Source organism: Choloepus didactylus, chromosome X (assembly GCF_015220235.1).
Source record: "Choloepus didactylus isolate mChoDid1 chromosome X, mChoDid1.pri, whole genome shotgun sequence".
Lineage (NCBI taxonomy): Eukaryota > Metazoa > Chordata > Mammalia > Pilosa > Megalonychidae > Choloepus > Choloepus didactylus.
This window is the reverse complement of record NC_051334.1, coordinates 192,677,071-192,703,399: the sequence shown is the minus strand read 5'-3', so window position 1 is coordinate 192,703,399 and position 26,329 is coordinate 192,677,071. Positions and strand designations below refer to the sequence as shown.

At 38.6% G+C, this 26,329-nt stretch overlaps 1 protein-coding gene across 2 annotated transcripts in view; it reads right to left on the bottom strand.

The window, feature by feature from the left end:
- The window catches only part of BRCC3 (BRCA1/BRCA2-containing complex subunit 3), a 130,651-nt gene that overhangs the window by 37,216 nt on the left and 67,106 nt on the right, over window positions 1-26,329 (bottom strand). The window contains exons 6-8 of one of the 2 annotated variants that reach the window (XM_037821074.1): window positions 24,731-24,819; window positions 23,268-23,323; window positions 22,315-22,368 (exon numbers count right to left, since the gene is read on the bottom strand). In XM_037821074.1, coding sequence (XP_037677002.1) covers window positions 22,315-22,368; window positions 23,268-23,323; window positions 24,731-24,819 — 199 coding nt within the window. The remainder of the gene's footprint in view (window positions 1-22,314; window positions 22,369-23,267; window positions 23,324-24,730; window positions 24,820-26,329) is intronic. The other variant, XM_037821075.1, reaches the window with a different exon arrangement.

The window sequence follows — 26,329 nt, the reverse complement described above, 5'->3', positions numbered from 1 at the left end:
GTGCTTTCGGTGTAAGGTCTAGTAAACTACCTGCTATCACTAGATCTTGAAGATGTTTCCCTACATTTTCATCTAGGAATTTTATGGTACTGGCCTTTATATTTAGGTCTTTGATCTATTTTGGGTTAATTTTCATAGGGTGTGAGATAGGGATCCTCTATCATTGTTTTGGATTTGGATATCCAGTTCTCCCAACACCATTTATTGAAGAGACTGCTCTGTCCAAGTTGAGTGAATTTGGGAGCCTTATCAAAAATCAATTGACCAGATTGATCTGAGAGTCTATTTCTGAACTCTCAATTTGATCCTATTGATCAGTATGTCTATCTCTATGCCAGTACCATGCTGTTTTGAGCACTGTGGCTTTATAATATGCTTTAAATTCTGGAAGCTTGAGTCCTCCCACTTCATTCTTTTTCAAGATGTTTTTGGCTATTTGGGGCCCCTTACCCTCCCAAATAAATTTGATAATTAGCTTTTCCATTTCCACAAAGTAGGCTGTTGGAATTTTGATTGGTATTGCATTGAATCTGTAGATCAATTTGGGTAGAATTGACATCTTAATGACATTTAACCTTCCAATCCATTTAGGTCTTCTTGATTTCTTTCAGCAGTGTTTTCTAGTTGTCTGTGCACAAGTCCTTTACATCCTTAGTTGAATTTATTTCTAGATATTTAATTCTTTTAGTGTATATTGTATATGGAAATTTATTCTTGATTACCTCCTTGGATAGCTTATTACTACTGTATAGAAACCCTACTGATTTCTGCACATTGATCTTGTATCCACCACTTTGCTGAGCTCATTTATTAGCTCAAGTAGCTTTGTCATAGTTTTTTTCAGGATTTTCTAAATATAGGATCATGTCATCTGCAAATAGCAAAAGTTTTACTTCCTCCTTTCTGATTTGGATGCCTCCTATTTCTTTTTTTTTCTCCTAATTGCTCTGATTAGAACTTGTAGCCCAATGTTGAATAACAGTGGTGACTGTGGGCATCCTTGTCTTGTTCCTAATCTAAGAGGGAAAGCCTTCAGTCTCTCACCTTTGAGTATGATATTAGCTGTGGGGTTTTCATATATGCCCTTTATCATGCTGAGAAATATTCTTTTCTGCCTTTTGCAGTGTTTTTATCCAAAAAGGATATGGATTTTGTCAAATGCCTTTTCTACATCAATTGAGATGATCATGTGGGTTTCCCCATTTGATTTGTTGATGTGGTATATTACATTAATCGATTTTCTTGTGTTGAACCATCCTTGCATACCTGGAATAAAACCCATTTGGTCATGGTGTATAATTCTTTGAATATGCTGTTGCATTCAATTTGCAAGTATTTTGCTGAGGATTTTTGCATCTATATTTATTAGAGAGATTGGTCTGTAGTGTTTTTTTTTTCTTGTAGTACCTTTATCAGGCTTTAGTATTAGGGTGATGTTGGCTTCATAGAATGAATTCAGTAGTGTTCCATCTTCAATTTTCTGGAAGAGTTTGAGCAGGATTGGAGTTAATTCTTCTTGGAATGCTTGGTAAAATTCCCCTGTGAATCCATCTGGACCTGAGCTTTTCTTTGTGGGAAGATTTTTGATGGGATCTCTTTGCTTGTGATTGGTTTGTTCAGGTCTTCTATTTCTTCTTGACTCAATGTAGGTTGTTCTTGTGTTTCTAGGAAATTTTCCATTTCATCTAAGTTGACTACTTTGTTGGCATACAGTTGTTCATATTATCCTCTTTTGATCTTTTTTACTTTAGGGGGGTCTGTGGTAATGACCCCTGTCTCTTCTGATTTTGTTTATCTGCAGCTTCTCTCTTTTTGTCTTTGTCAGTCTAGCTAAGGGGTTCTCGATTTTATTGATTTCAACTTTTGATTTTATTGATTCTCTGTATTGTTCTTTTGTTCTCCATTTTACTTACTTCTCCTCTATTCTTTCTTATTTCTTTCCCTCTGCATCCATTGGGATTAGTTTGAAGTTCTTTCTCTAGTTTCTCCAGTTGTTCAGTTAGGTCTTTGGTTATAGCTCTTTCTTACTTTTTAATGTAGGCATTTAGGGCTATAAATTTCCCTCTCAGCATGGACTTCACTGCAATCCATAGGTTTTGATATGTTGTGTTCTTGTTACTATTCATCTCAAGACATTTTTACTGATTTCTCTTTCAGTTTCTTCTTTGAGCCATTGATTGTTTAAGAGCATGTTGCTTAACTTCCATATATTTTTTAAATTTCCAGTTCTCACATTGTTATTGATTTCCAGTTTCATTCCATTGTGGTCAGAGAAATTGCTTTGCATAATGTTCTAGTTTGCTAATGCTGCTGGCATGCAAAACACCAGAAATGGATTGGCTTTTATAAAGGGGGGGTTATTTGGTTACACAGTTACAGTCTTAAGGCCATAAAGTATCCAAGGTAGCACATCAGCAATCGGGTACCTTCACTGAAGGATGGCCAATGGTGTCCAGAAAACTTCTGTTAGCTGGGAAGGCACGTGGCTGGCGTCTGCTCCAAAGTTCTGGTTTCAAAATGTGCTTTCTCCAAGGACATTCCACTCTAGGCTGCAGTTCCTCAAAAATGTCACTCTTAGTTGCACTTGGGGTATTTGTCCTCTCTTAGCTTCTCCAGAGCAAGAGTCTGCTTTCAACAGCCATCTTCAAAATGTCTCTCATCTGCAGCTCCTGTGCTTTCTTCAAAGTGTCCCTCTTGGCTGTAGCTCCTCTTCAAAACATCACTCACAGCTGCACTGAGTTCCCCCTGCCCATCAGCTCATTTATATGGCTCCAGTAACTCAACTTAGACCCACCCCAAATGGGCAGAGCAACACCTCCATGGAAATTATCTAATCCGAGTCATCACCCACAGCTGGATGGGGCACATTCCAAAGAAACACACAAAGAATCACAATCTAATCAACACTGATAACATCTGCCCACACAAGATTACATCAAAGATAATGGCGTTTGGGGGGACATAATACATTCAAACTGGCACACATAATTTTAATCTTTTTAAAATTTAAGACCTGTTTTGTGCCCCAGCATATGGTCTATCCTGGAGAATGTTCCATAAGAACTTGAGTAGAATGTATATCCTGCTGTTTTGTGGTGCAATGCTCTATATATCTGTTAGGCCCAGTTCATATTGTTTATGTTCTCTGTTTTCTTACTGATGCTGTTTAGATGTTCTATTGGAGAAACTGGTGTGTTGATGTCTCTCACTACTTTTGTGTATACATCAGTCACTCCCTTCAGTTTTGCCAGTGCTTGCCTCATGTACTTTGGGTCACCTTGATTGGGAGTAAAAAAATTTATGAAGTTATTTCTTCTTAGTGAATTGGCCCTTTTATTAATATATAGTGTCTTTCCTTGTTTCTTACAACATGTTTGCATTTAAAGTCTATTTTATCTGATATTAATATAGCTACTCCAGCTTTTTTTTTGGTTACTGCTTCCATTCCATCCTTTCACTTTTGACGTATTTGTATCTTTGGGTCTAAAATGAGTCTCTTGTAACAGCATATAGTTGGATCATATATTTTTTTATCCAGTCTGTTAATCTGTGTCTTTTGATTGGGGAGTTTAAGCCATTAACATTCAATGTTATTACTGTAAAAGGCGTCCTTACTTTGACAATTTTATCCTTTGGCTTTTATTTGTCAGGTATATTTTTTTCTCTCTTTTTATCCCTTCAGTTACCCTTACTGATAACTTTCATTTCTGTACTCTCCTCCAAGCTTCTCTCTTATCTGTTTTTTTTCCATCCAGCAGAACTCCCTTCCATATTTCTTGCAGGGCTGGTCTCTTGTTAACAAACTCTCGGCTTCTGTTTATATGTGAATATTTTATGCTCTCCCTCACTTTTGAAGGACAGCTTTGCTGGATAAAGAATTCCTGGTTGGCAATTTTCCTCTTTCAATATCCTAACCATATCATACCACTGCCTTCTTGCCTCCATGGTGTCTGATGAGAAGTCAGCTTGAGCCTTATGGTGCTTCCCTTGGATATGGTAAATTGCTTTTCTCTTGCTGCCCTCAGGACTCTCTCCTCTTCAGCATTTGACAGTTTGATTAGTAGTGTATTGGAGTGGGTCTATTCAGATTTATTCTATTTGGTGTACATTGGGCTTCTTTGATTTGTGTATTTATGTCTTTTATAAGGGTTGTGAATTTTTCAGCTATTATGTCCTCAAATATTCTTCCTGGCCTTTTACCCTTCTCTTCGTCTTCTGGGACAACTATAACACGTATATTTTTTAGTTGATTTAAAAAAAAAAAAAGTTAAAAAAAAACAAGGAAAAAAATATGTAGAGCCCCCTTGAGGAGCCTGTGGAGAATGCAGGGGTGTTGGCCTACTCCACCTTGATGGTTGCTAACATGATCACAGACACAGGGGACTGGTGGTTTGATGGGTTGAGCCCTCAACCACAGGATTTACCCTTGGGAAGACTGTTGCTACAAAGGAGAGGCTAGGCCTCCCTATAATTGTGCCTAAGAGTCTCCTCCCCAATGCCTGTTTGTTGCTCAGATGTGGCCCTCTCTCTCTACCTAAGCCAACTTGAAAGGTGAAATCACTGCCCTCCCCTCTACGTGGGATCAGACACCCAGGGGAGTGAATCTCCCTGGCAACGTGGAATATGACTCCCAGGGAGGAATGTAGACCCGGCATCGTGGGATGGAGAACATCTTCTTGACCAAAAGGGGGATGTGAAAGGAAATGAAATAAGCTTCAGTGGCAGAAAGATTCCAAAAGGAGCTGAGAGATCACTCTGGTGGGCACTCTTACGCACAATTTAGACAACCCTTTTTAGGTTCTAAAGAATTGGGGTAGCTGGTGGTAGATACCTGAAACTATCAAACTACAACCCAGAACCCATGAATCTCGAAGACAATTGTATAAAAATGTAGCTTATGAGGGGTGACAATGGGATTGGGAAAGCCATAAGGACCACACTCCCCTTTGTCTAGTTTATGGATGGATGAGTAGAAAAATAGGGGAAGGAAACAAACAAACAGACAAAGGTACCCAGTGTTCTTTTTTGCTTTAATTGCTCTTTTTCACTTTAATTATTATTCTTGTTATTTTTGTGTGTGTGCTAATGAAGGTGTCAGGGATTGATTTAGGTGATGAATGTACAACTATGTAATGGTACTGTGAACAATCGAATGTACGATTTGTTTTGTATGACTGTGTGGTATGTGAATATATCTCAATAAAATGAAGATTTAAAAAAAATGTATATTTTTGCACTTCATGTTGTCAATCATATCCTTGAGATCCAGCTCAAATTTTTCATTTCATCTACACTACCCTTCATTTCCATAATATCTGCTACCTTTATATGTAATCTTTCAAATTCTTTATGCTTTCCTAGTGACTTCTTAATATCTTTTATTTCTTTCACCATCTTGTTGAAATTATTTAGATTTGTTTGACCATTTTTGATTCTGCATTTCCTTGGACTTTTTAATTTGATCATTTTGTTTGGCCATATCTTCTTGCTTCTTAATGTGCCTTGTAATTTTTTGCTGATTTCTGGGCATCTGATTATCTTGAAAGATTATTTTGAAAGTTGATTTCCCTCTTGTCTAAGAGTTTGTTTTCACTGGGTTCATGTTGAAGGTTTCTGTTGGCACTACATTTATCTCTATTTCACAGCCAAACCAGGACCACGCAGAGGGTGCAGACCTGTACCAAAGGGTCCTAGGGAAAGGGTCAGGGAAGTAGCTTCTTAAACTGCATTTCCCCAGCCTGCCCAGCAGATGGTGCGCTTCAGCAACCTATTCCCCACAGCCCTACACAGGTATGGTTTTTGAAATCCGTCTGATTCATCTGTTTCTATGGAGCTGTGAACTTCTGAGCTTCTGCATGGAAAGGCTCCAGGCTACGGGACCATGAAGGTTACCTTCAGTGGTCCTCAGGTAGAGTAGGATTGTGTCACATCTCACCAGCTGGTAGGAACCAAGCTGTCCCACATCAGCCAGGCTCAGGGGTGAGGGATGGGCAATGGGAACTGCAGAGACCAATCTCCCTCCACAGTCTCTCAGTTTGTGGGATTATTGGAGCTGTCAGCTTCCGGGAGTCTCCAGGGAAAGGCCCCAGGCTGTGGGACCGTGGGGGTTAACTTTGCTGGCTCTCAGGTAGAGTAGGACTGCACCGTGTCTTACCAGCTGGAGAGAACCAAGCCATCCCACAGCTGCCATGCTCAGGGAGGAAAAGGGGCACCAGCTGCCATGGCTGAGTTCAGTCACCACCATTTTTCAGTCATATTTCTCCATTTTTTCATCCAGCTCTTTCTTATATGTTGCGGTGGCCCTTCCCTTGTCTTCTGAGCCCCCAAACTGCTGCTTCAGATAATTCCTGCCTGTTCTCTACGTGCTTTTGGTGGAGGAGTAGGTTCTTCCTGTTCTTATTCCACCATCTTCCCATAAGTCAGTGTATATTTAATTTACGAAAAACCACCAGTTTTCCAGAATGGCAGTACAATCTTTCATTCCCTCCAGCAGTATGAGAGCTTCAATAACTCTATATCCTCATCAGAAATTGGTAATGTAAGTATTTTTTATTTTAGTCATTCTAATAGGTATGTAGTAGAGTCTAATTGTGGTTTTAATTTGCTTATTTGCTTTCCTAAATGGCTAATGATGTTGAATGGGTTTTTTGTTGTTTTTGCTGAACATTTTTTTTCATTTTTCATCTTATTTGCCATCCTTAAATCTTCTTTGTTGAAGTGTCTGTCCTTTGCTCGTTTTTAATTGAGATGTTTGTTTTCTTATTGTTGATTTGCCAGAATTCTTTATATATTTTGGATGCTGGTTTTTTGTAGGATATGTGGTAGCTTCACATTTCACTTATTTCCTTTTGCAGAGCAAATTTTTTCATTTTTATAAAGTCCAATTTCTTTCACTTTGGGTATCATTTCTAAGTTCACCCAACCCCTACATTTTCTTTTGTTTGTTTATGCACATGGATGAGCAACTGTTCCAATAGCATTTATTGAAAACACTGTCCTTTCTCCACTAAAAGTGTCTTGGTTTCTTGGGGCTACTATAACAAATTACCACAAACTTCGTGGCTTAAAACAACAGAAACTTACTCCCTCTCACTTCTGGAGGCTAGAAGTTTGAAATCAACGTATGTACAGGGCCATTCTCCCTCTGAAAATTCTGGGGAGAATCGTTTCTTGCCTCTTCTAGCTTCTGGTAGGTCCAGTCACTCCTTGGCTTGTGGTATCATTACTCCAATCTTTGCCTCCTTCTTCACATGGCCTTCTCTGTTTTGTCCTCTCTTGTTCTCTTACAGACACTTGTCATTGGATTTAGGGCTCATGCTAATCCAAGTTAATCTCATCTCTAGATCCTTAGCTTAATTATATCTGAAATGAACCTTTTTCCAAATAAAGTCATATTCACAGATTTGTGGCAGGATATATATATATATTTGAGGGGCACTACTCAGTCCACTAGAGTCTACTCTCTGGCCACTCAAAATTCAAATCCATTCTATGTGCAAAATTCATTCATACCATACCAGTATCCCTTAAGTCTGAACCCATTTCAGCATCAATTTTAAGTTGAAAACCTCATCCAAATATCATCAGCTCAAAAATTCCCAAATCTTGTTTGAAATCATCTATATCAAGTATGGGTGAGACTCTGGGTATGATCAGTCCTTGGGCAAAATTCATCTATGTGCCTATGAAATGAGAAAATAAGTTATCTGCTTCCAAAGTACAATGGTGGAACTGGCATGGGATAGACATTCCCATTCCTAACAGGAGAAAATGGAAGGAATAAAGGGGTCCAAAGCAAGTCCAAACCAAGTCCAAAACTCAGAAGGGCAAATTCCATCAGGTTTCAAGGCCTAAGAATAATCTCTGTGACTTGATGCTCTACCCTCTGCACCGCACTGGTGGCTCTGTTATCCTCTGAGCTATCATCCTCTGAGTGGCTCTGCCCTCACCATCACGCTTCCTTTTCACTGAAAGGTAGCACATTTTTGTAGCTTATTAGCTCTATCAGCCTGTTTCCTGCTTGTAGACTCTGGAAGTTCAACAGCCTTCCTTCATTTCATCCTGTCTCTGTTTCCTTCAGTCCAAGCTGGCAGCATGTCTGCTGATACATAATTCTGAAAGACCTGTGGATCGCTCACATATGTCAAAGTGACCCATGTAACTAGACAAGAGGCTTCACCGCAGATCTTTCCTGGATAAACCCATCTCTGTTCCTGGCTTCTGCTAAGACTGGATTCATGAGTCACACACATAATCTATCCAGCTAAAAGTTATCCAGCTATACTCTTGGCCTACTCTCCAGAGCATGCTTTTCCAACAATGACTTTCCTAACTTTAGCATCCTTTGCAATCTGGATAGAATGAGAACCTACCAAATCATCAAATGCCTGTTACTTTTTATTTAATAGTTCCTTCCTCAATTTATCTCTTCTCACATTTTTCTGTGCACAGCAAGGAGAAACCAGTTTGCAAAATCATTGAATATGGTTTGTAGAATACAGAAATCACAACCATAGAGAGGCTAATAGTAAATATAAAATAAAAAATACCAATACCAGGGAATGGACATACAATAGACTCCAAATAATTAAAGAAAAGGATGGAAGAGAGGCAAAAATGCAATCAACAGTGGAACTAATACATGATGCAATAAAGCCAACAGAAGAAATTTGAAAATGAGTTTAACATTTTCATAGAGATTAAAGAAGATACCACATCCATGAAACAGCCAATTTATCACAGAAAAACAGAAGTCATGGAAATTAAAATGAATTCTGAAATGAAATATTCATTAGAGAGACTGAATAATAACATGGACACAGATGAAAACTGAATTAATATAATGGAGTATCAAACTAAAGTATTTTCCTAAAATGTAGTGCTAATAGTCAAAGAGATGGAGAATATGAGAGAAAAGTGGGAGATAAGGAGAACAGATCCACATATAATAGTCATTTCTGAAGGAGAGAAGGGAGAGAGTTAATTCACAAAAAGGTGAACAATACAACATATTACCAATTAGAAACAAATTAAAAATACAATATAACTTATAATTGCTCAAAAGATGGATTACATTGCTATAAAGAAAACATGTACAAGATCTGTATGCAGAAAATTACAAAATGCTGAGAAAAAATCAAAGAAGTCTAAGTAAATGGAGACATAATGTGTTTATGGATGACAAGGCTCGGTACAGTAAAGATGTCAATTCTCCAGAATGATCAATAACAATAGTAATCAAAATTCCAGCAGGATTTTTTTGTTGATATTGACAAGCTGATTCTAAAATTTATATGGAAAGGCAAAGGACCTATTGTGCTGGTTTGAATGTATTATGTCCCCCAGAAAAAGCCATATTCTTTGATGCAATCTTGTGGGGCAGACATAATAGTGGGGATTAAGTTGGAATATTTGGATTCGGAGATACGCCCCACCCAACTGTAGATGATAACTGATGGGATATTTCCACGGAGGTGTGGCCCCGCCCATTCGGGGTGGGCCTTGATCAGTGGAGCCATATAAATGTGCTGACTCAAAGAGACTGAACGGAGTGCAGCTATGAGTGACATTTTTAAGAGGAGCAACTTTTTCACTCTAATTATTATTCTTGTTATTTTTGTGTGTGTGCTAATGAAGGTGTCAGGGATTGATTTAGGTGATGAATGTACAACTATGTAATGGTACTGTGAACAATCGAAAGTACAATTTGTTTTGTATGAAAAAAAAAAAAAAAAAAAAAAAAGGAGCAAGCTTGCTAGAGAGGAACATCCCGGGAGAAAGCCATTTTGAAACCAGAACTTTGGAGCAGATGCCAGCCATGTGCCTTCCCAGCTAACAGAGGTTTTCCGGACGCCATTGGCCATCTCCAGTGAAGGTACCCGATTACTGATGTGTTACCTTGGACGTTTTGTGGCCTTAAGACTGTAACTGTGTAGTGAAATAAACCCCCATTTTATAAAAGCCTATCCATCTCTGGTGTTTTGCATTCTGCAGCATTAGCAAACTAGAACACCTATAATAGCCAAAACAATTTTGGAAAAGAAAAATAAGGATGTAGGAACCCACCCTACCCATTTCTATATATAACTGCAATAATCATGATGTGATATTGGTGAATGGGATAGATGCAGAGATCCTTGGAATAGAATAGTGTTCAGCAACAGAGCCACACAAGTATGCCAAGATGATTTGGTGTTGCAAGAATTGAACTTTCATAGGCAGATAAATGATGCTCAACCTAAACTTAGCACCTTATACATAAATTAACTCAAAATGGATAACAGATATAAATATAAAATGTGAAAGTGTAGAACTTTAGAAGAAAGCATAGGAGAAAATCTTGGTGACCTAGGGTTAGGTGATGAGTTCTTAGATCTGGTCAAAAGAATGATCTGTAAAAGAAAAAAAAAAAATCCATACTATTGGATTTCACCAAAATTAAAGAACTTTTGCTTAACCAGCCTTTGTGTCCAAATACTCTACCTTTTCTCTTGTTGCTAAGATACATTGTCCTTCCTCCTGCCTAAGACAGACTCCTCCATTTGACTCCCAGCCCTTCTCCCTGCTCAAGGACCCTGTTCCAGGAATTATCCCCTCTCTGCCCTACATCATCAATTATTCTCTTTCTTCTGGAACTTTTCTACAAGAACACAGATATTCTATTATTTCTTCAATTTTTAAGAACCATCTCGACCCCACTTCCCTTCCCACTCACTGCCCCAAGCCTAAAAGAAGTTGTTTATAACTCTGTCTTCTATTTCTTCCACTGTGTTTTATTCTCCTGGACCTACTCCAATCAGATTTTACCTATACTTCACTAAAACAGCTCTTGTCAAGATCACCAGGGACACTCATATTGATAAATTCAATGATCAGTTCTCATTCTTCATCTTAATTGATGTATCAGCACATTTTTACACAGTTATTCACTCTCCTCTCCATGAAACACTTTCTTCTCTTGGCTTCCAAGACACTATACTCATGTGATTTTCTTCTTACCTCTGTGACTGCTGTCTCCTTTGCTGGTTTCTCAACTACCCAACGTGCATACTTTGAGGTTCTCCAAAGTTCTGCAACTAAATCTCTAATCTTTTTTAAAATCTACATTCACTCCCTCAGAAAACTCATCCTGTCTCATGACTTCTAAATATCATCTGTATCCTGACAATGCCCCAATTTATAACACACTCCTGTGAAATCTAAACTCATGTATCCAACTGCCCATTCAACATCTCCCCTTGGATATCTAAGAGCCATTTCAACATTTCCCAAAATGAGCTCCCACAAGCCTATTTCTAATATTCTCCATCTCAGTGGCTGGCAATTCCATTCTTTTATTCAGGAAAAAAACCTTGCTGTTATCGTTTACTCCCCCCATCCCCATTCCTCATCAATCCATCAGGATTTCCTGTTGGTTTTATGTGCAGAACATGTTCAACATCTCACCACTTCTGCTACCACCCTGGTCCAAGGTACAATCATTGTGCTTGGGCTATTCCAAAACCTTCCTTCCACTCTTGTTTCCTGACAGTCTCTTCTCAACAAGTAGCCAGAGTGATCCTGTTAATATGAATGGCAGATTGTAGTCACCATTCTGCTCAACACCCTTCAATGGATTTCCATCTCAACCAGAATAAAAGCCAAAGTATAGTCTACAGCCTGAACAGTCCTATGCAATCGGTCCCTCTTCTACTTCTGTGACCTTGCTTTACTCTGTTCTGCCCACTTGCCTCTTTGCTGTTCCTCATACATGCCAGACCAAACCCACCTTAGAACATTTGTCCCTGCTTTTTCCTCTGCCTAGAATATTATTATGGTTACTGTATGATTTGTTCCTTCATTTTCTTCAGATCTTTATTCAAAGGTTAACTTTTCAGTGAAGTCTTCCTAGGAACCCTGTCTAACATTTCAATTATGTTCCCCAAATCACCAACATTTCATATCAACTTCCCTGTATGATTTTTATCTCCTTAGCACTTACCACTATCTAACAAAATGTGTTTTACTCGTTTATCATGCTTACTTTCTGTCTTCTTCAGGCAGTAGCTGAAGGGGAAAATAAGTTCAAGACACTTTTGTCCATATTCTTCATTACTGAATCCCCAACATTAAGAACAGTACCTGGCACATAGTAGATACTCAGTGCATACTTACTTAATGAAAAAACAAGCACATTCAACACCTAGGCACATCAGAATGAAAATCATAACACCAAAGAGAAAAGGTTATAGCAAGAAAAAAGAACACTTCTAAAGAAATAATAATAGAGTAATATCAGAATTATCAACAACATTGTGTATAAGGAAAAAAATGGAGCAATATCTTCAAGGTTATTTAGGAAAATATATTTGAACCTAGAAGTCTATACTTAACAAAACGATCATTCTTGTATAAGAGCTAAAAATGCACATTTTCAGATACGAAAGAATAAGAGAAAGTACCCCAGTGTGATGGTTAGTTCTTGTGTCAGCTTGGCCAGGTGACGGTACCCAGTGTCTAGTCAAGCAAGCACTGGCCTAACTGTTGCTGCAAGGATGTTTGTGGCTGGTTAATAAACTAACAGGCTGGTTTATTAAATCTTCAGTCAATTGGATGGAGCTGTGACTGATGACACCAACGAGGGGCATGTCTTCCACCATGAGAGAATGCAGGCAGCTGGATTTAATCCAATCAGTTGAAGACTTTTAAGTGAGACAGATAGAGGACCTTCACTTCTTCAGCTGACCAGTGAAGTGTTTCCTGAGGAGTTTGTTGAAGTTGCCAGTTTGTTTCCTCAGGAGTTCATTGAACACGTTTGTCGAAGTTGCCAGTTTCCTGAGTTCATCAAACATCTTCATTGGATTTGCCAGTTTGCTGCCTGCCCTATGGAATTTGGACTCATGCATACCCACACTTGCATGAGACACTTTTATAAATCTTATATTTATAGGTATCTCTCATTGATTCTGTTTCCCTAGAGAACCTTAACACACACAACTTGGTACCGAGAGTGGGGTGGTTCTTGAGAAACAGAATCTTAAAATTGGCTTTTACAATTTGTTTTCTACTCTGATTAGATTCAGAGGCACTAATGACTCCATTTCCAATAATCAAGATAGCACTGACAGTCCGTGGTGTGAGTTGGTAAAGGAGATACGCAAAATAGCACCGTTTGATTCTCCTAATCACACTCTTGTACAAAGCAAGGCTCTGGGTGACAGTGTTTTCAACACCTTCACAGGGTTTTGCAGAATTAAGAGGTATAATGATGTTGGCTGGCTGCTCTTAGATAAGTTGGATAAAGTTATAAGAGAAAGGGATGAGCTAAAGGCTTCAAATACAAAACTTAAAAGCCATATGACAGATGTAAAGGTTTCTATGTGTGCCCTGAAAGAAAATCTTATTTCCTGTGGCCACAGACTTGAGATTTCTGAAAACCAGATGCAGACTCTCATTGTGTGAACAGCACATTTACAATATAAACTAAAATCTCAACCTTTCAGGGTGTCTGCTGTTAAAGTACAGGCATTGATTGGAAAAGAATGGGATCCGGAAACTTGGGATACGGACATATGGATTGATAATAATGGCAGTGAGGACACTGGAACCCTGGATTCTGCTGAGTCATTATTAGATTTACCTGTAGAGGGCTGTCCTGGGGAAACAGCTTCCCCACCTCCAGTCTGCCCTAAGGAGCCTGCCATCCAACCCCCACCTGCTAATCCTGTAATCACCCCCCCTGAGGAAGCAGTCCTCACTCCTCTGTCTGTAGAGATTAATCCTGTTTTAAGAGAAGAAAATGTAACAGAATGTCCTGAGGTAAAAATGGCTTGAGGGATACTTCTAATTCTTTTCATGACCCACCACCAGTCTTTGCTTCAAGACCTATAATTAGGCTAAAGTACCAACAGGCCCCAAAGGGTGAGGTACAAAGTGTGACCCATGAAGAAGTACGCTATACTCCAAAGGAACTGTATGAGTTTTTCAACTTATACAGACAGAAACCAGGGGAATATGTGTGGGAATGGATATTAAGGGTGTGGGATAATGGTGGGAGGAATATAAGGTTGGATCAGGCTTAATTTACTGATATGGGCCCACTAAGCAGAGATTCTGCATTCAATGATGTAGCTCGAGGGGTTAGAAAGGGTGATAACTGTTTGGGTGCTTGGCTGAAACATGGATCAAAAGGTGGTCAGCATTACCGGAGGTTGAAATGCCAGAACTGCTCTGGGATAATGTAGAGGAGGGGATTCAAAGGCTTAGAGAGATTGGAATGGTAGAGTGGATTTATCATGGAAGACCTGCTCACACAGCCCTGGAATGTCCAGAGGACACACCTTTTACCAGGACTGTGAGGAATAAATTTGTGAGACTAGCTCTGTCATCCCTGAAGAGCTCTGTAGTTGCCCTTTTCTGTAGGTCACATATTACTGTGGGAACTGCTATCACTGAGCTGGAATCCTTAAACACAATGGGGATAATCGGGTCCCGAGTCGGTAGAAGCCAAGTCGCTGTAGTTAATTGCCACAGACAAGGTGGGCATGGCTACCATAATGGAAAACAGGCTCAAAGCAGCAATCAAAATAATCTCACTTGCAGAAACTTATGGATTTGGCTAGTAGATCATGCAGTACCAAGTAGTAAAATAGATGGGCAATCAACTCAATTCTTGTTTGAACTATATAAGCAGAAGAATTGTAGGCCAAGTGAACAAAAGTCTCCCTTGAATTACAAAAACAGAGTCACAGCCCCTTAATCAATTCCCAGACTTCAGACAGTTTACAGATCCAGAGCCCCGTGAATGAGGGGAAGGCTGGGTACCCTTGGGGAAGGACCCTGTTACACTGCCAAAAATTTATACTGTTAATCTTCCTCCCAGCCTTCCCCAGGGGGACCTACAGCCTTTTACCAGGGTAACTGTGCATTGGGTAAAAGGAAATGATCAGATATTTCGTGGATTATTAGACACTGGTTCAGAAATGACATTAATTCCCGGAGACCCAAAACGTCACTCTGGTCCACCAGTCAGAGTTGGGGCTTATGGAGGTCAGGTGATTGATGGAGTTTTAGCTCAGGTCCATCTCACAGTGGGTCCAGTGGGTCCCCGGACCCATTCTGTAGTTATTTCCCCAGTGCCAGAATGCATAATTGGAATAGACATACTCAGCAACTGGCAGAATCCTCACATTGCTTCCCTGACTCATGGAGTGAGGGCTATTATGGTGGGAAAGACCAAGTGGAAGCCACTAGAACTGCCCCTGCCTAGAAAAATAGTAAACCAGAAGCAATACCAGATTCCTGGAGGGACTGCAGAGATTAATGCCACTCTTAAGGACTTGAAGGATGCAGAAGTGGTGATTCCCACCACATCCCCATTCAACTCTCCTTTTTGGCCTGTGCAGAAAACAGATGGGTCTTGGAGGATGACAGTGGATTATCGTAAGCTTAACCAGGTGGTGACTCCAACTGCAGCTGGTGTTCCAGATATGGTATCACTGCTTGAGCAAATTAATACATCACCTGGTACCCTGTAAGCGCTATTGATCTGGTGAATGCTTTCTTCTCCACAGCTGTTAGTAAGGACCACCAGAAACAGTTTGCATTCAGCTGGCAAGGCCAGCAGTTTACATTCACTCTGCTACCTCAGGATTATATCAACTCTCCAGCCTGATGTCCTAATATTGTCTTCAGGGATCTTGATCATTTCTCCCTCCCACCAAGACATCACACTGGTCCATTATATTGATGATATCATGTTGATTGGACCTAGTGAGCAAGAAGTAGCAACTACTCTAGATTTGTTGGTAAGGTATTTGTGTGGCAGAGGATGGGAGATGAATCCAACAAAAATACAGGGGCTTTCGCAACTTGAAAGGTGAAATCACTGCCCTCCCCCCTACGTGGGATCAGACACCCAGGGGAGTGAATCTCCCTGGCAACGTGGAATATGACTCCCAGGGAAGAATGTAGACCTGGCATCGTGGGATGGAGAACATATTCTTGACCAAAAGGGGGATGTGAAAGGAAATGAAATAAGCTTCAGTGGCAGAGGGATTCCAAAAGGAGCCGAGAGGTCACTGGTGGGCACTCTTATGCACACTTTAGACAACCCTTTTTAGGTTCCAAAGAATTGGGGTAGCTGGTGGTGGATACCTGAAACTATCAAACTACAACCCAGAACCCATGAATCTCGAAGACAGTTGTATAAAAATGTAGCTTATGAGGGGTGACAATGGGATTGGGAAAGCCATAAGGACCACACTCCACTTTGTCTAGTTTATGGATGGATGAGTAGAAAAATAGGGGAAGGAAACAAACAAACAGACAAAGGTACCCAGTGTTCTTTTTTACTTCAATTGCTCTTTTTCACTTTAATTATTATTCTTGTTATTTTTGTGTGTGTGCTAATGAAGGTGTCAGGGATTGATTTAGGTGATGAATGTACAACTATGTAATGGTACTGTGAACAATCGAATGTACGATTTGTTTTGTATGACTGCGTGGTATGTGAATATATCTCCATAAAATGAAGATAAAAAAAAAAAATACAGGGGCTTTCCACCTCAGTAAAATTTCTAGGTGTCCAGTGGTATGGGGCCTGTTGAGATATCCTTTCTAAGGTGAAGGATAAGCTGTTGCATCTGGCCCCTCTTACAAACAAAAAAGAGGCACAATGGTTAGTTGACCTCTTTGGATTTTGGAGACAACATATTCCTCATTTGGGTGGGCTACTCCGGCCCATTTACTGAGTGACCAGAAAAGCCTGTAGTTTTGAGTTGGGATCGGAACAAGATGAGGCTCTGCTACAGGTCCAGGTTGCTGTGCAAGCTGCTCTGCCACTTGGGCCATCTGATCCAGCTGATCCAAAGGTGCTGGAAATGTCAGTGGCAAATAGAGATGCTGTTTGGAGCCTTTGGCAGGCTCCTATCACAACACAGGCCCTTAGGATTTTGGAGTAAAGCTTTACCACCCTCTACAGATAACTACTCCCCATTTGAGAAACAGCTGTTGGCCTGCTACTGGGCCTTATAGAGACAGAACACTTAACCATGGGCCACCAAGTTACCATGAGACCTGAGTTACCTATCATGAGCTGGGTGTTGTCTGACCCACCAAGCCATAAAGTTGGGCGTGCACAGCAGCACTCCATCATAAAATGGAAATGGTATATATGAGATAGAGCTCGAGCGGGTCCTGAAAGCACAAGTAAGTTACATGAAGAAGTGGCCCAAATACTCATGGCCCCCACTCCTTCCACCTTACCTTCTCTTTCCCAGCCCACAGCTATGGCATCTCAGGGAGTTCTTTACAATCAGTTGACTAAGAGAAAACTCGGGCCTGGTTTACAGATGGTTCTGCACAATATGCAGGCACCACCCGAAAGTGGATAGCTGCAGCACTGTCCCATAGAGGATGATGAGGACATGCACAACATGGATGAAATGAATGACCACAAGACACCTGATGATGGAGAGGTCAATGAAGTGAATCAGTGAATTATTCAGGTAGACAGGGCAGGAGTGACCTTAGGGAGATCCTAGCCCAGCCCCACCTGCAGAACCAGCTGACAGCCTCAGTGCCTAAAAGCTCAACTTTGGGCACCTCCTTACCTACTGCCAGGAACTGGTGTCCTTTGCCCTTCCCAGACCATCACGCTGCCCTTGAATCCCCAGGGCCTGAGCTCACCCCACCTTCCTGATTAGTACCTCACCCCATGATTGCCAGGTCTGGCCTCTATCTAACTCTCTTTAATAAAGACACAAGACTGGTTTTTTAACAAATCAATTGCAGGTGCATTATAGATCTAAATGTGAAAAAGTAAAACAATAAAACTTTTAGGAAAACATCTTAATGACCTTGGGATAGGGAAAAAATTCTTAAACACATAAAGCACTAATCAAAAAAAAAAAGGAAATAATTGATATACTGATCTTCATTAAAATTAAGAACATCTGTTAATAAAGACACAATTAAGAGAATCAAAGGGCAAGCCACAGAGTCTAACATATAACAAAGGATTCATGTCTAGGATATATAAATAATTAGTAAGAAAAAGGCAAACAACTGAATAGAAAAATGAGTATAAAGGTTGAATAAGCTCTTCACAAAAGAGGCTATCCAAATGCTAAAAAAATGACAGGTTTTCACTTTATTAGTGATCAACAAAATGCAAATTAAAGCCACAATACAACATTGCTACACATTCACTAGAGTGGCTAAAATGAAAAAAATAATGCCAAGTATTGGCAGGAATGGGGGGTGACTAACTCTCAAATACTGCTGTTAGTGTAAATCCATACAACCATTTTGGAAAACTGTGGGCATTATCTACAAAAATTAGATATATACATAACTATACATACAGATTCCATGTATCCAATAGAAATACTCAACAAATGTAAATATATTCAGTAAAATACATCTATAAGAATATTCATAGCAGCACAGTTTGTAAGAGTCTTTTAAAAAATGGAACTATCTTTAGTAGAATGGATAAATAAACTGTATAGAGTCAAACAACAGAACACTATACAGCAATGAGAATTACTGAACTGCTACATGCAACAATATGGATGAATCTCACAAACATAATACTGAGTGAAAAAACCTAGATACAAAAGAGTGCATACTGTATGGCTCCAAATAAAAAGTAATCTTTTAAAAAAAGTAATCTATAGTTTTTGAAGTCAGGGTAGTGGAAAGTCAGGATTGTTGGAAATTAGTAACTATGCAAGGGTGGGGGTGGGTGCCAGAGTGCTGATAATGTTCTGTTTCTTGATCTGGGTGCTGGGTAAAGGGGTGTGTTCACTTTGTGAAAATTTATAAGCTGTAAACTTAAGATAAGTTTTATGTGCATATTATGCCTCAAAAATAAGTTAATTAAAAATACAAAACAAAATAAATGATTACTAATATTCTCTGAGCACTTACTTTGTGCCAGGAAATGAGGTACAGAAAAGCTATGTAACTTTCCCTAGGACAGACAACTAGTAAGTGGTAGAATCAGGATTCCAAACAAAACATCTGGCTACAGAGCCATGTTCTTAACCACTGTACTACATTATCTCTCCAGAAAAAAAAAACTCAACTCATTTTATAACTTACGAAAACAGATTTGGTACCAAAACCAAACAAGATCAGTAAAGACCACTTTACACTAATCTCACTGAAGAACATAAATGCAAAAATCTTAAGCCAGATATTAGAAAATGGAATCCACTTTGTATTAAAAGAACAATGCATCATAGCAAACTTGGGTTTATCTCAGGAATGCAACAGAAGTTCAATGTCAAAAAAAACCTTTCTATGTAAATCACTGCTTTTAATAGCTTAAAGGGGAAAAAAAATTATTATTCCTCTTTATCTGCTTTATTTTTTTCCTTGCACTTATTATTATCTGATATAATCTGTTTTACTTATTTGTTTACTATCTGTCTCCTGTGCCTAGCTCCAAAGGTGTATGTATGTCTGGTGCATAGAACAGTGTCTGTACATGATAGGTGATCAATCATCATTCACTGACTGAATAAATAAAGAGTAATATTTCACATAGTGGTTAAAAGCTTGATCTCTAGAGGCAGAAGACATGGATCAAATTCCAGACCCATCACTTTGTAGTTGTGCTTCCTCAACTATAAAATGGTGATGATGGTATCAATCTTCCAGGATGTTTTTTTTTTGTGTGTATAATTTTTATTTTAGTAATATACATACAACCTAAAATTTACCCCTTTAACCACACTGAGATATATAATTCAGTGGTGTTAATTACATTTACAGTGTTGTGCAACTATTACCATCATCCATTATCACAATTTTTCCATCACCCCCAACAGAAATTCTTTACCAATTAAGCTTTAGATCCCACTTCCCTACTCCTCCCCAACCCCTGGTAACTTACATTCTAGTTTCTGACTCTGAATTTGCATCTTCTAAGTTTCATATCAGTGAGATCACACAATATTCGTCCTTTTGTGTCTGGATTATTTCACTCAACATGAGGTATTCAAGGTCATCCATGTTGTCACATACATCAGAACCTTGTCCCTTTTCACAGCTGCATAATATTCCATTGTATGTATAGACCGCATTTTGTTTATCCATTCATCTCTTGATGGACACTTGGATTGCTTCCATTTTTTGGAAATTGTAAATAATGCTGCTATAAATGGTTGTGTAAATATCTGTCCCAGTCCCTGCTTTCAATTCTTTTAAGTATACACCCAGAAATCGGATTAATGGATCATATGCTAATTTTATATTTAACTTTCTGAGGAATTGCCAAACTGTTTGTCATCACAGATGCACCATTTTACATTTCCACCAAAAAGGAATGAGCTTTCCTGTTTCTCCATATTCTCTCCAACACTTGATATTTTTCACTTTTGTAAATAGCAGCTATTCTAGTGGGTATAAAGTGGTACCTCATTGTGGTTTTGATTTGCATTTCCCTGATGGCTAAGGATGGAGAGCATTTTTACATGCCCTTTTTGGCCATTTCAAAAGCTTCTTTGAAGAAATGCCTATTCAAGTCTTTTGCACATTTTTTGACTGGGTTGTTTGACTTTTTGTTGTTGTCCTCCAGTCTCTATCATCCTCCAGAGTTCTAATAACTTGGGATTTGTTCTTTTATTTTTTACTCTGACGGGACACTTTTCAATGGGAGTCTTACATAGCCATGTTGATGATGTCACTCAGGATTTTTTATATATAGGATCATATTTTCTGTGAATAAGGATAGTTTTACTTCTGCCTCTCAAACACAGATGCCTTTCATTTCTTTTTTTGCCCAATTACTCTAGCTAGAGTTCCAATAAAATATTGAATAACAATGGTAAAACCAGGCATATTGTCTTGTTCCTGATTTTAGGGAGAAACTTTTCAATCTTTCACCATTGAGTATGATGTTAGCTGTGTGTTTTTCATATATACCCTTTATCATATTGATGAAATTCACTTCTATTCTTAGTTTTCTGAGTGTTTACATCATGAAAGATTTTGGGTTTTGTCATATGCCCCCAGCATACTTGAAACAGCGAAATAGCACGGACAGGGAGTGAGTGAGTCCAGTGTGTATTTCCAGGCCACCTTTGATTCCTTTGTGGGGTAGCAGTCATTTGGCAAAAGACTTTTCATCAGTAACACTGGCTGTATAAAAGCAATGAAACAATGCCTTCAAAGTTCTGATGAAAAACATGTCCATTTAGAATTCTTCATTCAGTAATGTTATTAATTAGGAATAAAAACATTTTCAGTCAAGCATGGGCTCAGAAAGTTTAACTCAAATGCACACCTTTCTTAGGAAGTTACTATTTAGGGTCTTTTCCAGCAAAATGATGAGGTCAACCAAGAAAGATGACATGGAATGCAAGAAACAATGGATCCAACCCAGAAGAATAATGAAAGAAAGTCCCAGGATGTCAGCTGTGCTGCGGGCCTAGAGAAGAGACCGAATTAGGGTAGGAGGGATAGAGGGTTCCAGAGGGATTTGAGGAAAACCAGGAATACCAAAGATTTTTATATTACCCCTAAGAATTTAGAATTTAGGGAAGTGATAAAGGCAGAAAATATAAGGAGAAAAAGCTCTTTGAAACCCCATGAAAAAGCAAAAAGCTATACAAAGGAAATGGAATCACAGTTCACTGCATTACACTACTTGGTTGAACAGTGAATATTTACATAATCATAATAACAAATACTTCATTTTCTACTCTTAGAATCATCCAGTAGACAATAACAAAGACAAAACACAGAAAACACAATCATGGTTACAACTCAGAACATAGATGTTCATGACCGTGAAAATATAAAAGTTTATAGTAAAAGTGCAAATAACAGTCGGGAGTCAAAAGATATTATCTATTGTCTATTTTTGATAGAAAAATAAAGGAGTAAACTTTATTTAAGATTAGAAAAGTACTAACAGAAGATTACAAAATAGTAATGTAACTAGATTGGGGTGAATGGAGATGGGGCAGTGTAAGTGAGCTAAATCCTTATTTGTGAGAGCAAGATAACAATTAGAAGAAAAGATAATATCTAAAATTTGTAAATCAAGAAAGAGTATCATAAACATATTATTTAGAGATATGAAAGTAAACATCAGAAGAATAAAACACAATTAGGAGAAAGAAGTGGTTCTTTCTGAGGAGTGAGATTTCATTACAAGCCCATCTGTACCACTTGATCTTTTTATGCATATGCAGCTATTACTTTGATAAAAATTTTACAAGTTAATGTTTTTTGACTAGGCAACACTTTTATATGCTTCAACATTCCAAAGCTCTGAAAAGGATATGGTGAAAAGTCTCCCCTGCCATCTACTCCCCATACCTGCTCCTGTCTGCAGAGAAGACCAACGTGTTTCCTTCCAGATATGTCATGTTTCTGCAAGCAAACATCTGGGTCATGTTTGTATATATTTTTCTTCCACATCTTTTGACACAAATGGTAGCATATTATGTATACTGGTCTTGTACCCTGCCTTTTTCATTTAACAATATATCTTGGGGATATTTCCATATTATTATAGAGCTCCCTCATAGATTTTTGTGTTTTGTTTTTGTTGTTTTAAAATTTCTTACAGCTGCATATTATTCCATTATATGGATGCATCAGTTTATTTTCAGTTCTGTACTGACAGATATCTGAGATTTTTCCTAATTCTTCACTATTTCAAACAATGCTATAATAAATTTATAGAAAAAAATTTAAGACAGTCTTTGCTTCTGTCTCCCAAATAAACAGCAATCTTCTAAAAGGCAGAAACTATATCTCTCATTTCTGCATCCTCAGTGCCTACAGTGGTGTTTGCCATATAGTACATACTCAATAATTATTTGCTAATTTAAGGTGAATTGAACTGAAATGAGAAAACTGACCCACAAAAACATTTCAATGAGATACTACAATTCTGAAATCAAATATAAGGCACAGCAAAGACAAGAACCTATATAAATATATATACTCTGCATGCTCAGTCTTTGTTTTACAATTCACCAGAGAAAGGAAAAGTATCAAAAGTAGTAACTCAGTTAAGGATAACTGCAGGAAAAGAAACACAAAACAGGACTGTGATGATGGAAATTACAATTTAGAAACTGATTATATGATCCTAGCTTCCTAGATCCCCGATATCCAAGCTGCTAAAGAGACTCTGATTCCTCACAGAGATATTAATGGGTATAGGTAGACTATAGAGCTCTTAGTGTCTTATCAAAAAGAGAAATAAAGAGAAACATAAAACAATCAATTCCATCTACTGGAGATTAGCCCATAATACTTACTCTGAGCTCTTTTGGGCCTGTATGGATTGGAAGCAAGTGTAGAGTACCCGGCCAGTCTACCAAAAAAAAAAATTGAAATAAATGTCACACAAAGAAGGATTAATATTGAGAAAGGTAGTGGAAGGTAATGAGATTCTAAAGATGAAACAGGCCAAAAATCAATTTCTATAAGAAGGATCATATATGCAGTCAACCTGAAATAGCTACAACCCAACATCTGATCATTTGAGAGCAGCAGGGAATTGCTAACAAATATGAAAACCAAGAAACTAAGAACCAGAACATTCACACTGCTATGTTGGAAGTTTATAAACTTATTCAACACCTACTTATGATGACAGTAAATAAATAAATTTACAATAACAAAGAAAAAAGCATTTCAAATGAAGCATAAAGTTCAAGATATTGGAGTTTAATATTTCTGGAAAAGAAACATTTTATTGAGAACATGCACTGTTAACACAGATTCTGAGACTATAGCTAATGTACTAAATGATAGGACACTTGATATTCTTGGTATAATTCATATCTTCTATGTTAAATAGTAATTTTCTTTTTGTTTGAGCTGACATATTAAAACCTCTTGAGATGAACTTGAAATTGAAACAGAAGCACTCCAAATACAGAATGGCAAGACTAGCCATTGATTGAGCTGCTTAACCTTTCTGAGCTTCAGTTTCCACATCCAAAAATAGGGATAATAAGAATCTGCATAGGCTTGTTGTCAGGAATAGAGCATATTTAGTAAAACACCTAATAAATATGTGCCACACAAGAGTTGATAACCGGTAACAATTGTTATTATTATTAGTCATAAAATATATGTAGAGTTTGACCACTTCTCATTACCTCCACTGCTACCACTGTGGTCCAAGCCTCCATCATCTCTTGCCTAGATTACTACAGTGTCTTCCTAACTAGTTTCACTGATGCCACCAATCCCTACCCACTCTAGTCTGTTATTAACACAGCAGCCAGAGAAATCCCATTAAAACATAAGTTACCCTACAGTAGGTTCCCAACTCAGAGTCAATGCCAATGCCTTACAAGATCTGGCCCCTGATATTGTTCTGACTTCATCAGTAGGATGGCCAACTGAGTTATCATCCAAATGGGGGCACTTCTGAGAGTGAAAGGAGATACTAACTGAATAGGACACTGGAATTTTGTGGGAATGACAAAGGCAAACTGGAACATATGATCACCCTACCATTTCTCTCCCTCTTCCTCACTCCACTGAAGCCACACTGCCTTCCTTGAGGTTCCCTGAACATGCCATACTCACCTTAGGGTCTTTGCACTGACTACTTCCTCTGCCTGGAACACTCTTCCCCAAGAAATTCACAAGATTTGCTCCCTTACCTTCTTCAGGTCCTGACTCAAATGTCCCTTTCTCATTGAAACCTGCCCTGGCCACCCTATTAAAACTATTACACCCTACTACAAACACACACACACAATACCTTTGTGTTTTTGTCTTCTATGAAACAGGAAAAAATAAGTCCTACAAAGCCTTGATCCATCATCTGGTACATGGCTTGTGTGCGAACATCTGCAAATAAACAAAAATGAAAATCTTATGTCAATAAACAGTATCTCACGGACTTGAAGATTTAAAGGTAACAGTGGCATATAACCCTCCCAGGATCCAGATTCCACAGGGAGAACAGGGATATATCCTAAGGAAAATATTATTAAAGTAAAAATATTTTATGAGGTTGGGGAAGTATTATGGAAAGTCTGCAATTAAATAACAAAGTTTATTAATAAGCAAAACTCTACTTTCCTAGTCCAAGACTATGGCCTACTATGAAATAGAATATAGAAATAGTAATAGAAAACTGTTAACCTCACAAAATTTGATAATCTCCTCCATGGGGACTCAAAGAGAAAAAAGTCTTTCAAAAGAGACAAAAAGCTTTCCTAGAATAAACCCTTTACATGGACAGCTACTAGGAAGGGGAATATACTAGAGTTGATACTAAAGAATAGAAGTGTAGAACTACTACAGTGGAAACTCCTAGAGGGGAACTCACTGTATAATAGTGATTGCAATATAATTAAATTCAACAGTCCAGAGAATAGACAGAAAATCCCACTATATGGTTACTGAATTTTTGAAAAAGAAATAATAAACAGGTACCAAATGATGATATTTGACAGGATGAGTTAAAAGATTAAATACTGATAACAAAACAGGGCTAAATTTAAAATCTGAAGTCTTCAAACCATTGTGTATGAAGGATACAAAAGATCAGGCATCACAGCAAAACACTGCAGACATGATTTGGATCAGTGCCATATGCCCACTTATCATAGCAATCCATTCCAAAACATTCTTTGCATTTAAACCTTTTTAGTCTGGATTGGGACTGCCATCTAATGTCTTCCAAAATAAATACTGAGACCAAACAGCATCCACCAATGAATAGGAAAGAAATATTGGTTGAAATTGTTGCTGAAAATATATAGGAATGTGTAAATGGTCTCTGTGTTGCTATGTGACCATGGTAAAATTCATAAAACCTCTGAGCCTATTTCCTCATCAGTTAAATGAGGATAGACATTATCCCTAATCTTGCAGGGTTCTGTGACTATTATAAAACAAAGATGCATCTGAGAAGATGGAATAGGAGAGGCAGAGCAAACTTCTCCCCCATGGAATGACAAGAGAAAAGGCAGAAAACAACTGGGACAGCAGTTCTAGGGTACGATCGGCCAGAGAAGGACCTCTACAATATATAGTGGGGACTTTGTTGAAAGAGTAGAGAAATTGCGTCTGAAAGGACAGGGTGAGTTTATTCAACTGGTACCGCCACTGGGGCTGGCAGCTGCAAGTTGGCCAGCTGAGCAGGGCAGGGGTGAGCTCTCTACCCCTGCACACCCATCTCAGCAATTAGCTCGAAGATAACCCTTCTCAGCCCCATGGCTGGGATTTCCCATGAGGGAACTTGGGAACCAGTGGAGTTGTTTTGGATGCACACAGAAAACTTGGTGCATTTACTCTTTCTCCAAGGAAGCCCACAGTGTGCATGGGCAAGAGGTGGAGGTAAGTGTGGGCG